A 15,284-nucleotide genomic window follows, 5' to 3' on the forward strand; every position below is an offset into this window, starting at 1 on the left:
AGTTCTGACTATGTTCTAGTACTTGTGTTCTGTATTTCTGTTGTGTAGGATAGTTGTAGCCTGGGTCCCCTTACTAAGCCTTCAGGTCCCCTCTACACTGTTGCTGACACATAAGAGAGTTGTAGAGTAGTAATAGGTAGTTTTAATCTGATATTAGTAATAGTATAGAGAGGACCTAAAGGCTTAGTAAGGAGACTCAGACTACAACTATTCTACACAACAGAAATACAGAATGTAAGTACTAGAACATAGTTAGAACTTGTAGAACAGAAGGAAAGAGAGAGTAAGATAAGTGTAGAGTATATAGAGTGAGCCTAAGAGTATAGGACTATTTAGAGTAGACAAGATTAAGACTATAGAACTAGTCTGACCTTGTATACTTATATATACTAAACTATATAAGAGTACTCAGAAAATAATGAGCCACTAAGAATGATGAGCTATAAAGAATGAAGGAAGGGAAGGTCAAAGATAAATGTACAAAGAATAAAAGGATAGACAAAAGGTAAGAGACTATAGAATGAACAAAGAATAGAGGGGTGAATAAAGGAACAGAATAATAAAGAAAGAGGGGTAGTAGTAGGAGTTATAGGGAGAGTCAGTCTACATATAGTCTATAGACAGTACACTCAAGGGACAGAAGTCCTGAGTTCTAGTATGGAAGAGTGTGGAACCTGTAGAACTGAGAGTATAAAAGTAGAGAACTGTAACAATAACCAATTTTATAAATCTGTACACACTATACAGTGTTTGAATATATTAGTAATATTTATATAGAACCTTGTGTCAGTGTGTTTAATACAACTCTAGAATATACAAGCCAGAATTTTTCAAGTTGATTGATTTGCTTAGACTAAAAGTCTGAGAGATACTTTAAAGATTTAGGAAGACTCTTTCAACAGGTACAAAGGCTAATATACATTCTTGGCCAAGTTAGTCAAGTAATAAGTGGTGCTGAGGAAGAAAAGTTAAACGTGCCCTCAACATTGGCAATATAGGCTGAGCTGTTTTTCAACACAGATAGTCCATTTGCCCACCCTTGCTGAGCCTGGGAATAAATTGCAGGGATCATAGATGTGCCGAAATGGGGCTTGAATTGATCACGGGATCAGTAGAGTGGAAAATGATTATCCAACCAAGGGTTGCCTGACTCGTCATTCTAACAGGTCATTCGTCTGTCAACACTACAGTAATTTTGCAAAAAATGCTTCGGCTTGGTAAACCATCTGGACTAGTACTGTGCAATTTTCTGGCTTCTGGACGTGATCGAATTAAGAACTATTGAGACTCTGGGGGTCGGTCACAAATCAACATTTCTCACTCAACGGCTTCTCTCTTCTTCAAGGTTTGATTTCGAGGAATTCCTCAATATTTCCGAGATCAGCCCTACATATCCGGTTATCAGCAGCAAGACCTCTCTTGATATTCGCCGGCGCCGATCAACAGGCGCCATGCATTCATGCGATTCAAATTCGGTATTGTGCGTGTCCGTGAGACCAGAGATCCTCCGCATTCCCCCCGCGTCCCCCCAGCTCTCTCTTCATAAGGACCACTCATAACGAAAACCATCCCCTTCCTTTCTTCCTTGTGTCCGAGTCTCCCTGGTTCTACAGCCTCTGCTGCAGTTCTACACGATAGTGTGGCACATTGAGCCGTAGCACTCAGCACAAAGCTGGCGTCGACAATTATTCATGTCAGATTCAACACCAGCCTCAGCTGCGCCAAGCTCGGGAGCAGGAGTGGGCCCTGCATCTGTCGTTCTTCCATCTTATGACAATACACTCGGTGCAATCCTCCTCGGTGGTTTCATTTCCATCTTGTACGCCTTATTCATTGTTTTATGCTGCTTCTACACAGCTGAAGACTTACTACATCCTTGTCGGACATCTGGTACGATGAAGTTTGTATGGCATTACATGCCTTCAGGTCTTTATCTATCATCAGCGCTATCCAAGGGATAGGCGCATGGTGAAGTATTTTGTACGTCTCCTATTCACATCCCACTCTTTTTTCCTCTTCAGCTGGCCGAGCTGGCCGAACTCGTCTAATAATATCGCTCTTCCGAAAAATATGCAGGTTTACTTAATCTGGGCGATCGACTCATTCGATGCGGCGTTGACTGTGCAAATTTGTTACTATTATTTGGTCTCCAACTACGCGAATCCAATTACAATCTTCTCGCCGGTGTGGAGCTTGAAGCTTCATGTCTTAGTCACCGTGAGCTCGTCTGCTCACATCTTCCACGTTCGTCGCTTTCTGATCATCGTCCACTGTTTAGTCAGTAAGCGACTTCGTCGTTCGAGCGTGGGTTTTCATTTCCGGCATTTTGTGTGAACACGTTCGTTAATATTTAATCGTGTGCAGTCTTTTTACTCGACGGATATACACTTGTACGCATACCTCCCTCATTTTCTTTACTTTTCATTTGCTAACTTGAATCTGCGATTCTCATTTCATTCGTATCCCCTATTCATCTCCGGTCTTGCCGAACAATATTGAATCCCGTTTTTATTACTAACTCGATAGTGAGTCATGGTAACAAGTGGATTACTGGCAGTATTATGGGATTGTCGATCATAGACTTGGTTGTTGGGACAGGTGAGCAACAATTCTTCATGACCTCAATTCCGTTCCTTCAAATAGTCTTGATCGGTTGCTCGTGAGTTGGGTGCCAAAATTAGAAGAGACACTCCATTTCGTACTCTCCAGGACAGAACTCTCTGATACCACCTGACCACCTCTCTAACTTTTCAACTAAGAGAACAGTTTTCTAATTAGTTGTTGTCTGTCTTCTTTCCAACATCCAGCCCCTATCCATTTTGCCGCTCCACTTCTCCTATACTTCCTTGTCACATACTTTGACGATTGCTAATATAGTAACTCTCTAGTCATTACAGCACGGGCATTCCGCATTCCGACGTTCGCGGGACTGACAGCAGTTGCGAACCTCTTCTACCTGAATTTTGCGAGTAATATCACCGCGGACATGGCCGTCATGTTCATGCTGTCGTATTATCTATGGACTAACAGGACTGGATCACGAAAGTAAATACTGCAAAGTCTTTGGCGTGCCACTCCACCTAGACACTTATTATAAATCGTTTCAGGACTGATTCGTTAGTCGAGAGGCTTATTTTGTACACTATCAATACCGGTGCCATTACTGTGATTGATGCGACGCTTGGGCTCATCTTTTACGCCGCAATGCCGACCAACCTCGTTTTCATTGCGTTTTATCTCAACTTAAGTAAATGTACGAACATCCTGTTTCGCCTTTGTCTGTGCTCCTTTGACATGTCTTGTTCAAATTAGTCTTTGTCAATTCATACCTTGCTTCGCTCAACGTGCGCAAGACGCTTCTCTCGTCGATGAAGGCCGGAGCCGGACAAGGAGACGATGCATTCGTGTCCATTCACCTTTCAAGTCCCGACTCGCAGGACGTCTCACATAATATGCCTGCATTCCGTCCGATGGCTGCCACCGGTATGAGCCTCAGCGTACCTGGCCTTCTGACGGTCCACGAGGACCCCAAGGAATACAAACGGGGCCGTGATTGCGACACGCTTGATATGGACCTTGAATCCGGGACGGGCACGGGCAGCACCCACTCAAGGGGCGACGTATCAACTGCTGTCAACACTCCGGTCGACGGTGACTGCTCGTTGCTGAGCAAGGGCAACATACATGTTGATGGTTTGAATGGGGAAAAGAACGTCACTAGTGTCCTCGTGCGTGAGGACCAGCATCCAGACATCGATCCGGAGGTGCGTTTTGAAACTTCGACAGCGAAGGATGAAGACTCAGATTCGGGCTCGCGCTCCGACTAGTCTTACACTTTGTCGTCGCAATCTCCTATCGATCCGTAGTGGACCACATGTGCTGGTCTTCGTTACATCCTTTCATAGCATACATTCTTTGACCTGTGGCAAGGACGTAACTTCTGGAACGAACATTGCTTCTGACCTCTGGACTCGCGGTAGCCTGTCATTGTCATTCTTCATTTATCGCCTCGTGTTCCCGTCTTGCCTTGTCCCGGATTTGATTACTGCTCCGCCCACATTGCATTCGCCTTTCACTTTCCATTAATTATAGCCATCTAACCTCCGATCCTCAAAAAGGCTGCCTTGGTCATGTAGACCTATTCCACTCGCTAATGAACTCATTTCTCGCGCATTCATCATCTCTCAAACATCGCATTGCATTTCCTAAAATCAACTGTCGTTACATACCGCTATCATATCTTGTTTTCCTATCGAGTACCGTACTATCTTGCATCTACTTTCTATTCTCGTTTCCATCCTTTCCAGACTGTTATTGCTGTTATCACCTTATCCTTAACTGTATCATGTATTGCTAGGCCCAACGAGCCATCTTTGTTCTTGGAGAGTGGATATCTCTTCATTTGGATGCGAATATTAATTGGCGCGGATAAACCGGAGATGAACATCTCTGTTTTTGAGGGTGGTATGGTATGGTATGGTATGGTATATTTCCTGGTATAGGTCCCTAAAAAGAAACACCAGGGCTGCTGGTCTATTGTACAAATACAGGGTAATTTATCTATAATAAAGAAACCACCCTGTCCAGCAATGTTCAGGGAACTACTAATGCAATAGACACTCAATGCTTCTCCAACTGTGTACCAGAAATGAGACAAAAAGTATATGAGCTCTTGAGAGGTAAGGGAACATGGGTACACAGGAGAAGATGCTATTTTCACAGTAGAAATCCATCATGAACAGTATAGAGAGATTATAAATGAGAATCACTAATAGAGTTAGTTGTGACCTTAGTAAAGAGAGGAGGCAGAAAAGTAAAAGAAGATTGACGAGTAAGAATAGGGGTTGTAAGCAATTGCAACACCTTCATTTTGAGTAGCTCATTTTGTTTTTTCTTTTATATATTTGATAGTATGCTACACTAGTAGCATTATAGAAGTATATTGAGTAATTTTTGGTCTTTTATTAATGATGTAGATGTAGTAGCAATTTATTGTATTTTTTGAATAATTTTCGTGGTGGTGGTTCGTGGGAGAGTCAGGCCCCGTGTATTCTCTTTTGCTTGAAAAATAATCAGTTAGTGGAGTAGCCGATTTCCACGTGAGACGAAGGTAAATGATAATAAATGATATTCATTCCCACTTTCTACAGAGATTGTTGGTCACGCGGCTAGAAGTTAAGAACTTGTAGATTTGTCTCTCCGTCCCATTAAAATATTTGCCAAGCAGTTGACATATCCGCCATATAACCCTACTTCAACCTTCGAAAAGAAATGGTCTATCGGAACAGGGCTCGAACTCGAAAGGAATGGCAAATTACACGTGTGCCACAACTAGAAATTCAGAAACACAAATGCGATAGAATGGGGATACGGGCAGCATACGGAACAAGAATCGCCTGTCGGAAGAGAGAAGGCGGAAGGAAGGGGGCATTTGAGAAGCAAGGACACCTGGCCTAGAAGAGTGGAAAAGAAGGAGCCCGGAAGGAATATACAAGGTCCTAATCCAGTGCTCATGTGAATGAGTAAAAGAACTCATAACAAAGAATACAAATATTTTAATAATGCGAAGAAGTAGGAAATATGTGTGCAAGAGGCGACCAGCGGGAAATGACTCTTCCAAAATAAATCGGCATGCGTGCATATGAAAGGGCTTTAATCAATTCCACTTATAATTGGGAACAATATCAGACTTCTGACATGGGTGTGAGCTCGGCTCGCAGTGAAGAATGAGAAGCATGAATGAGTAGCCTAGTAATCGGAGTCTTGACCGCCGAAGAGGCCTTGTGCTTGTGGCTTTCCCGAAGATCTCAGTGGGGATGGGAGAACAGTACTGGACGAGCCTGGGCCAGCGGCTAGCGCAGCTGCCGCGCTGGCGCTCGACAGCGATCCACGACGAGGCAATGTACCGCGGACGCCGACTCGGTTCTCCTTTGGGGATACTGGCTTTGCAGGAGTAGGACTGTAGAAGTATGAGTGCATATGTGGGAGAACGGGGCGGGGTGGTGTTCTCTGAACCGGAGAGGTTGCCTCTGACGTTTGGAGCTGAGTCTGACCCTGTGTGGGTGTTTGTGGTGAAGAGACGGAAGTTTGTTGGAATTGGGTAGCGGAGAGTAGTGATGTTTGGACTTGCATATGTGGTTGGGACCTGCGTACAGAAGACGAAGAGACCCGAGTAACAGCCGTGGGAATAGATGTAGGAGATGCAGTGGTACTGAAATCCGACGTGCGAACATTCTGGTAGCTCATGCTGCGGGGAAGAGATGGCCGGGAATCCTGTTGTCTGGGTCCAGCAGCGTGTGTCCTGTTGAGAGGGCTGAAGTCACTTGTCAAACGCGGGTCGACAATAGGCACGGACTTCTCAAGCAAGGAATACAGCCGCATAACATGCGACGCATCATCATCGTGCGAAGTACCGTCCTGCACAGGAGTTTCAGGAAGTGGAGTTCCCGGGAAAAGTGCTCGATTTGGAGAGGGTGCACGGTACATGTAGCTGCTCGGCGCTGAAGACGAAACCTCCAGCTGGCTCTCAAACCGATAGACTTTCGACCTCTCACGTGTGCGAGTCGGATTCGGGTTGGAATCGCTGCGTTGACGATTTGAAGCCGCTGGTACCGGAATGGCAGCTGGGACTAGTTTCAGTGCCGCAGCGGAGTCTGATGCGCGTGAGATACTACTCGAACTTGAGCTTGTCCGGGTCGGAGACTCTGGTGCTCGTCGTCTGTACTTTTCGACCGTCGTCTCGTCACCAGAATCTGAGCTTTGCTTGCTGAGAGACAGCGAAATATTTCCCGGAATGGGCGAGATATGGAACAGGTCAGAACTGAAGTGACCGAAAACGTCAATGTCATCTTTCGACTGCGACGGTCGGCGGTCCTTGTCAGCCCTTGAACCCTTGAGAGAGTTGTCCCAACTATTCGACGAAGTCACATTGTCCTCGGCCCCAGGATATAGGATTTGTGTGGTCGATGAGGATCGATGACGCTTTCGAGTGTCACCCCGACTACCGCCTGATGAAAGACGGAACCTATCTATCTCCTCGCGCAGCTTGGCACATTCTTCGGAGATAAAATCGTACTAACGAATGTCAAGTTCAGCTACACTGTACCGGAAAAACTACTATTTGGCGCACCTTCCTATGACGGGTAACAGAGAAAAGGAAGAAATTCATCTAATGAGTACATATCTTCTAATCCTTTAGCGAGTTATGCCTACCTCTGCCATTCAATTTCTTCTATTCGCAAGCGCTCTCTAAGACTCGCTTCGACGGTTCTCGCTGATTCTTGATCACGAGCACGGCTCCGTTGGACATCATGATAACGATGTTCCCAATCGATTATTACTTGTTTGTTACGGGAGTTTTCGGTCCGTAGGTCAAATGTGCTAGACTCAAGTTGTCGATGCTTCGCCTGAAGGTCAGTGAATCGGTAAAGTAGAAGGAATGATGCTCGGAGGTTCGCATGCTGCGCTCGAGTGTGAATCACCTTATCAGTGAAGAGTGGAAGTCGCAAGAACGTACCATTTCTTGCGGTTCAGCAACCAGAAAAGCGTGTATCTCCTGGATAAACTCACGTACACCGCGTTCCCGACCACTGCCGGTAAAGGTGCCTCTCAAAACTAATTCTGAGATTTTCCGCTGTAGTTGCGTTGCCCGAGGGATGTCATCGACTAACCCGAGCGCATTGTCCGAAGGAAGCTCGCGCCGCTGTTGGTCTGTTGTTCGTGGGCTAAGTCTTCCCTGCGCATTTTGCAGTGAATCACTACGATCCACGTGAAGCCTCCGGACCTCCGATAACTCAAATGGTGAGCGACATAGAGGGCAAATGTGCTGTCGCAATGATTGTAGACAACTGCAACGTATTAAGCATGGCCCGGTATCTGGACAAGGTTTCAAGTTCAACTTACTTTAGACAGAAAACATGGCCGCATGAAATAGAATGCGGCAGGTTCGATGGGCGGCTTATATAGCTTTCAAGGCAGACGTCGCAGGTAGAAGAAGGGTGGACGACCAGCATCTTGGGGATAGCTCTGCAGTGTGGTTATGATGAGGACGAGTCGGGGAAAGATGAGCAGCAGGTAGCTGCGCGCTGGGGTGGCTCTCAAGGAGCGTGCTGGGGCAGGCCAGTACAGACTAAGGGAAATGCCTAACGGCGAGGTACCAGGAGGCCTATTATACCACTTTTCGGGAATAGACCTCCAGGTGAGCAGCAGGTCGGGAATTGGCCCCCGGACGGTCATGCGCAGGATATCTTGTCCTGCACACGTCCCGGTCTCCGGCCATGAGTGTGCCCAGTCGAAGGGTGAGTCAACATTAAGTTCAGGTGGTCGAACTAGCGGGAACTCGCGACTCAGATTAGCGTTCATGAAAGTGTATTTTGGGCGGACTTCGCCGTTAGGGACGTCAGTTCCCACAGGACGGCGGTCAGTACGGTTAACCTCTAAAAGTCTTGAAGTGTTAGTTTGCGCAGAGGTCCTCGCGATCGAAGTCCTGCAAGGCCAAAAGGGATATAAAACTATATGAAGACCGAGAGCAACCATGTACAAGCGATTGGTGATAGTATCAAGATCAAATTAAGATAGCTTCGGGATGCATTCCGTGAGTATATAGTGCTAGCCATGAGGTTTCAGCGTGGCGGGTACGTTCACTGATGTTGTCAACTTTGACAGAGATGTTGCCTATGACTGCCGTTGGGGACCAGAGGTGAGAGGCGCGCAAGTGACTAGGAGAGATCACTCTGATTACACTGACTGGAATTGAGACTCCGCTTGAACCTGAAGAAAATCACTTTGACTTTGTTTTTCCTCTGGAAAAATTTTCACACTCGACAGCAACAGCAACAATGCTCGTGTATTTGGCACTGCCTCACACAAACTGGATTGTTGCACGGGTACACGGCACTAGCGGATAGGTGATGCATTCCATGCATGAAGACACCATCACTCACCTCGCTTCCTTCGTACGCGAATGAACTCGTTTTCGTTGCGTCACTACGAGTGGAATCCGCGTTGGATTTGATCGCCTCGTTAAAAATGACGATACACAGTACAAAACGTTTCTCTTAACTTGCACGTTGGAATTCAGAATTCTAACCATGTCAATAGCTTTCGTAAAAGCGAACCGTGATTTTGGTATGGTTTCCATTCGAACCCGATACGTCCTCGCTATTAACGCGGAAGTCATATTTCAAGTCCTGCGGCATGCCAAATCAGCAAGGATATAATATGTAGGAAATTGAAAGCATTACCATAGATGCCTCACGTTGGTGGCAGCATTTCTAAAATGGCATGGGATCGTCGGGACCGACAATTCCTTGGATAAACTCAGACCAAACCCCATAACTGCCCGTGGCGCAAATTGCTGACTTGAAGATGCGAAAGCGTATAAACGTCCTCAGACTTAATTTTGATCATTGCATGTGATCTTGGTTCGGTGAATCAGTCCTCCAAAGCCACAAACTGGCGATCTCTTCATTCGGGAGTGTCTTGGTCAAGGTCACTGTTCCCACTTTGAGGCAGTGTGCGACAAGACGGCAGGAACTTCAGCTCTAATACGGTTCGTTCGGACTTGCCCTTTCGTCGGATCTCTCGGAGCACCATTGTTCAGCTGATTCGTCGCAGTAGTCACGAAGGGCGAGTTCCTTATCTCCCTCTTTTGGGTCGCAAATGAACGGTCGAACCAATACTGCGCCTTAATAGAGAGCTCGAAGTCCTGGGCTTGTTTGACGAGAAGAATTCTGAGACTTCGATGATTATCGATCTTGATAACCGATCTGGCCTCTCAGTTTCTTCAATCGCCGGTCCTCCTTCGAGCTGAGCTTCCAGGGCATCTGTTCTATACACGTTTTGGTGTCCGGTCAATGCACACTATATTTTTGGATTGCTAGATTGCATATTACACGTGCGTGGTTACATATATACTATACTTATAGATAGATTATATTGTCATCGAGACCGTTCCTCCGTTACTCTAAAGTTCTGCGGGTAGTGGTTAAACATCTATGTGGTTCAAAACTCATTTCTACACCGTCAGGTTCTATGCTAAGCTTATTGGGAGAATTTGGCCCTCGCGGGATCTTACAAGTATTTCACTTTCGTTTTCTCGCAAATAAAGAATGGAATTGATCTTCCGTGCTTGCGTTAGTCCCACCGGTACTTTCGCATTGAATTCCTTATTTGCTGTTTATTACACTACTGATGAGCTCTTCATTCGATTGCCTTCTGGACTAGAAATATCATTTGGAATTCTCGGAGCAGACTGACACTAAACGTGAAGGTTAAAATGTGAAGGTTAAAATGTATTTGCTGTAAACAAGTGTCTTGTACCTTTCTTTGGGTGTTCATGAGCAGTCTTGTCATCAGGAATATTGCTGTCCTACGTTTCTTCCTAGGGTCTCATTGCCTTGTTTTATATAAGTCACAGCTAGAAAAGCCTAGTATCGAACGTATGCTTGCGTGGGAAGGCTTATGGGTCACAATTGTTTGGTTTCATTTGCAACAAACGTTGGATTGTATGTACCATGTCCGTGTATTTGTTGATTGAGATGTTGGACCATGCTATTGATGATTGTTTCCGCATAACGACCAGTAGGTATCTGCTGTTTCTCTTCTGCTTACCTCTGTGAGAAGATCGCAAAGAGAACCTTACTCCTAGACAACTGCCAGTGAAAGGACAAGTTCTAGCGAGGAACCTTTCCATTTTGGTGCCTGCAGCAGCATATATTTCCAATTAAGGGTGAAGTTAGCACAATTTGAGGAGTGGCAGGGCGAAATCCGTTCTGCTTTGTGCTGACCTTGGGCAAATGAGTGACCCAGAAGAGCGATAACGTGATGTCTCGTCACAACTCTCGTGCTTTCCAGCACTTCCGGTGATCTCGGGCATTAGACTTCAATATTCATAATTCAACATGTACAGCTTCTCTCTCACACTTTGACTTTCGACAGTGGCCCCAACGCATTTCTTGACGTTCGCCGTCCCTGCGCTTACCCCTCAAAAACAAACTGAGCAGTCTGAAGGTGAACATCGACGAAGATGTCAAATCTTAGAATGTTTTATGACCAGTCCTTTCCACCTGCGCCGAAATTCACTGAGGCAGACGTTCCAAATCTCAGTGGGAAAGTCATCATTGTGACTGGTGGAAATACTGGCATTGGAAAGGAGACAGTACGAGTATGACTTAATTCTATACTGTGTTCTCCAGAAGCATCTTGTCTGACCCAACTCTATGAAACACGATCTGTGAAGGTAGTATTGGAACATGGCGCAAAGGTCTACATGGCCTGTCGCTCTGCAGAAAAAGCGGAGGCTACTATCAGTGAACTGAAAAAGCAAACTGGGAAGACAGAGTTGTACTTCGTGCCGCTGGATCTGTCAAGTTTCGCATCAATAAAGAAGGCGGCAGAAGAGCTAAAGAGGTATATCTTTACCATGCTCAGTCGAATCTCACTAACCATTCCTCTAGCAAAGAGACAAAATTAGACGTTCTTTTCAATAATGCGTGAATAGTTTGTTTTCTGTCATGCTCTTAGAAATACTGATTCCCGATGCCTAGGGGAGTCATGGCTCCGCCGCTGGGCCAACTCACTGAGGAAGGCTACGACATGACCTTCGGAACCAATGTAGTTGGTCCTCATCTATTCACGAAGCTACTGTTCCCACTGCTTCAAGTAGCGGGATCTGAACATGGCGACGCACGTGTGATATTCACAAGCTCTCTTGGACATGCTGCAGCCCCCAAGGAATTCATTGCCTGGGAAACTCTTAAGCCCGGCAAGAAGGGCGCTCCCGGAGATAAGAAACGTCGCTCACTCGGCACTGGTGGTCTGTATTACCAAAGCAAATGCGTGAGTGCTAATATAGCACGGATTTCGACGAGAAATAACGTTGTACAGGGTGTCATCATGGATGCAAATGAATGGGCAAGGCGATATGGTAGCCAAGGTATAATTTCGTGCTCCCTTCACCCTGGTATGTAATTACCTCAAGCTAGTGCCTTCGGGGGTTTTTTTTATTAATATGACACATTTTCAGGAGCAATACAAAGTGAACTCGGACGGCATTGGCCACGGTGGCAAAACGCAGTAATGGTAAATTCTTACCCTCTTACTTAGAGGTTGGGGCTGTACTTGACGTTTGTGTCCTCACTTTTGAAGGGATTCTTTATGAATTTGAAGCCCGCGGCTTTGGGTGCGATTACGCAGATTTACGCTGGTACGACACCAGACGGTAAGGAACTCAATGGGAAAGTGAGTCGATTTATGTTTGTTCTCGTGGAACTTGCCCATTCATTTGAGATTTAGTACTTAATTCCTTGGGCTCGGGTTGGCAAACCCCGTGAAGATGTGCTTGACGAGAAGCAAAGTGCCAAGTTATGGGATTGGCTGGAAGAACAGACTGCGCACATTGAAAACTCGTAGTTCAAGTTCTCTAGGTCCAGATTCGTGTTCACTCGTTCAGGAGCTGAAGCGCCTCTGAGAATTTATGAATACTTTGTATTGTCCATCGTAATTAGCAATCCTGTAATGAACCGCGTATTTTGTTCTGGACTGAATAATTGATTCTTGACTTTCTGCGCTCATGAGAAATCGCTGATCCTTCTGAAGCCCGAGCGGCATAAAGATGCATAGCCATCTTGATTATCACTGTCGTCGGCCAATGGTATATGAGACACATAAATTGATATGATGAACCTGTGAACTAGATTATCTAGGGCGGTGAACGGACGTCGCGGCGCACGTGCTTGCCGTAAACGATAAAAGCTAGCAACCCTGCGGTGACGGTCTTGAAACCTCACTGTGTTCGTGTTCCATCGTTCCACCCTATTCCTCTTCTTGTTTACCTCGCCATCCCATACGTTAGAGCAGTTGGATATACCCGTCACATCCAGGGCAAATGCCACTCACTCCCGACTCCGAGCTTGAACTGCTCTTCCCTGCAGAACTCATTCCGTTCCAGATCAAGGATGAGCTGCACGAGGACCTCCACGTACGTTCAATGCCCAGTTAGGTTGCAAGAGTCCCTTTTGAGCTTCTTATTGCTATGTAGATCAGGCCACTTGCATCTACGGACTACAAGCGTGGCCACTTAAATGTACTCGCCGTGCTTTCCATAGTGGTCGATCCAGGCGAAGAAGCGTGGCTTGAACAATTCTACGCACAGAAGGCGGCACCAGATACTTACTACACTTTAGTCGTGCTTGACAAGGCAACGGATCGCATCGTTGGCGTTGGATGCGTATTCATTGAGCGCAAGTTCCTCCGTGGACTCGGCAAGGTCGGCCACATTGAGGATATAGCCGTCGATGCATCCGTTCAAGGGAAGAGGATTGGGCTACGGATAATTGATGCTCTCACGCGCATCAGTGAGGGTGTAGGGTGTTACAAGACGATCCTGAATTGCAGTGACAAGAACATGCGTATGTGCACTCTGTCGCAGTTTTGTGGAGGTTTAGGGCTGACTTGATGTAATACTCAAAGCTTTCTACGTCAAATGTGGGTACGAGAAAAAGGAGAATGAGATGGTACGGATCCTTTCTCGTATATATGTGTGTGGAGTGCAATTGCTAATAACTCCTCAAGGCCAAGTACGCAACTGCTAGCATCGCCCCTACGCCATGCCCGTCGCCCATCCCTAGGCTTTAGGCGTGGACGATACCCATTAATGTATTCCTGCTCTCCCGTGCTTGGAACTTTCTCTACTCGGACATCACACCGCCTATTCTCCGCATAGACACATACAATTACCCTACTTATACAAATGGACAGTCAACGACCGCATTCCTATTCTCCCTTGCCTTTGGACTGCCTAGTGTAACACAATTTGCTTTGGATTGGTACAAGACTACATCAATAATATCGTGTCATCCTTTCGGCCCTGGCTTAGACTGGAAAAGTCTGAGTTGCAATATTATGCTGTCGCCCGCACAGTTAGTCTAACCGAGGAAGTGCAGTCAACACGGCGTGAATGTAGCGGGCTAGCGCGCTGTGACCCGATCTGACGCTTCTAAAAGAGGCGCATCAAAGGGCGCATCAAAAAATGATGTCTGACACGGTGCAAGAAAAGGACGCAGTGTCAATATAGTTTAATCTTTTCTATACGGGCTCTCCAGGTAAACTTTGCTATGTGCCACTCGCGCATCGAGCAAAAAATAGATTAAGGAACATGCCGTATGCCTTTCAACACGGCTAGTGCACTGATTGTTCCTAGACAGACATTAGATAATTCTGATCTGGCATATATAAAAATACTGTCAAAGACATTAACTTGTCTAGATAAATGTGCCCGATATTTGGTAGATTAAAATGTTATGCAAAATTATTTTGTATTTATGTCTAGCTATACTTTTTGCACAGACATAGCTCAAAGCACTGCTATTTTCCCTGCCGTCAACGCTAATAACAAGTGAAGTGCTTGTATTACTTATCATCACAATGTCAAAGAGAAGCAGTGGGAGTGCTAGAGAGAAAACAAGAGAGCTAACTCCTGTTGAGAGGCTCCAGAAATGTAAGTATATACATATGTAGAAGTTATAGAATAACTATTGACATTGTGATTCATTTGTTTAGATTTGGATAGAAAGTCTATAGGATCACCTGAGGGACATACTGTAAGGGGCCTAATTAGAGGGTGTACAAGACCCTTGTAGTCCCTCTAATTAGGTACCTTTTGAGCTTTTCTCCCTAACTGTACTTAATACTGGACTTAAATAGTAAAAAAAATTCTAAGTCAAAATAAAATAAAATAAAATAAGTATGCTGAGTGCCCTATATGGCAACTGTGCCCTCCCCACCTGCCACACCTTGAGCTCACTGTCTCATACAGTGAGCACACACTTTCCTCTGTATCTTACTCAATTCTTAACCAAATTTCTTCATTATTCCTTTAAAATTAATGTAAATTTAGTTGGAACTCATTCATAACACAAATACAATGTTAAATGTATCAATTACTTGTGTATTTGTGTACTATTTGATAATAAAAAATACAACAGTTTCCTCTGACTAAGATTTATGATACTCTAAACTCTTAATACTGTAATAATAGTAGAGCTTATATATCTACAGTATATCCAAGAATTGAGTCTGTGTAATGTATACAAAGGAAGTTACACTATGCTTTATATACATAATTTTGTAGTCTCATATCTATGTAACCACAGAAGTTATTAATATAAGAGTGGCTTTTTTAAATAGGTGTAGATTAGTATTAAATTATTATAAGATATGAGAGGTTTAAAATAAGGAGGTAAATTGTTATTAAGAGTATAGTACAAATATTAGAGTCTATATAT

General features: G+C 45.0%; 4 protein-coding genes across 4 annotated transcripts; 3 read left to right on the forward strand and 1 right to left on the reverse strand.

Annotated features, from left to right (window-relative positions):
- Nucleotides 1–1,691: 1,691 nt before the first annotated feature.
- Nucleotides 1,692–4,200, forward strand: FOMMEDRAFT_101239 (uncharacterized protein; the record flags this gene model as incomplete). Its single annotated transcript, XM_007261697.1, has 9 exons — nt 1,692–1,819; nt 1,902–1,980; nt 2,077–2,217; nt 2,279–2,304; nt 2,365–2,390; nt 2,527–2,598; nt 2,889–3,045; nt 3,108–3,253; nt 3,313–4,200. 9 exons carry the CDS (start codon nt 1,692–1,694, stop codon nt 3,825–3,827), a joined length of 1,290 nt encoding a protein of 429 aa, XP_007261759.1. The 3' UTR covers nt 3,828–4,200.
- Nucleotides 4,201–5,364: 1,164 nt separating this feature from the next.
- On the reverse strand, nt 5,365–8,015 carry FOMMEDRAFT_164679 (uncharacterized protein). Its single transcript, XM_007261698.1, has 4 exons — nt 7,903–8,015; nt 7,517–7,847; nt 7,209–7,460; nt 5,365–7,074 (listed from the first exon to the last, which is right to left on the reverse strand). Exon 4 carries the CDS (start codon nt 6,484–6,486, stop codon nt 5,749–5,751), a length of 738 nt encoding a protein of 245 aa, XP_007261760.1. The 5' UTR covers nt 6,487–7,074; nt 7,209–7,460; nt 7,517–7,847; nt 7,903–8,015; the 3' UTR covers nt 5,365–5,748.
- Nucleotides 8,016–11,041: 3,026 nt separating this feature from the next.
- Nucleotides 11,042–12,411, forward strand: FOMMEDRAFT_73549 (NAD-binding protein; the record flags this gene model as incomplete). The annotated part of the gene is made up of 8 exons (XM_007261699.1): nt 11,042–11,164; nt 11,240–11,409; nt 11,457–11,492; nt 11,547–11,838; nt 11,887–11,962; nt 12,026–12,075; nt 12,148–12,240; nt 12,295–12,411. 8 exons carry the CDS (start codon nt 11,042–11,044, stop codon nt 12,409–12,411), a joined length of 957 nt encoding a protein of 318 aa, XP_007261761.1.
- Nucleotides 12,412–12,824: 413 nt separating this feature from the next.
- Nucleotides 12,825–13,798, forward strand: FOMMEDRAFT_101242 (acyl-CoA N-acyltransferase). Its single transcript, XM_007261700.1, has 4 exons — nt 12,825–12,979; nt 13,040–13,409; nt 13,471–13,514; nt 13,573–13,798. The coding sequence occupies exons 1-4, from the start codon at nt 12,887–12,889 to the stop codon at nt 13,633–13,635; spliced, it is 570 nt and encodes a 189-aa protein (XP_007261762.1). The 5' UTR covers nt 12,825–12,886; the 3' UTR covers nt 13,636–13,798.
- The last annotated feature ends 1,486 nt before the right edge of the window (nt 13,799–15,284 follow it).

This window comes from Fomitiporia mediterranea, assembly GCF_000271605.1.
Source record: "Fomitiporia mediterranea MF3/22 unplaced genomic scaffold FOMMEscaffold_1, whole genome shotgun sequence".
In the NCBI taxonomy this organism is placed as follows: domain Eukaryota; kingdom Fungi; phylum Basidiomycota; class Agaricomycetes; order Hymenochaetales; family Hymenochaetaceae; genus Fomitiporia; species Fomitiporia mediterranea.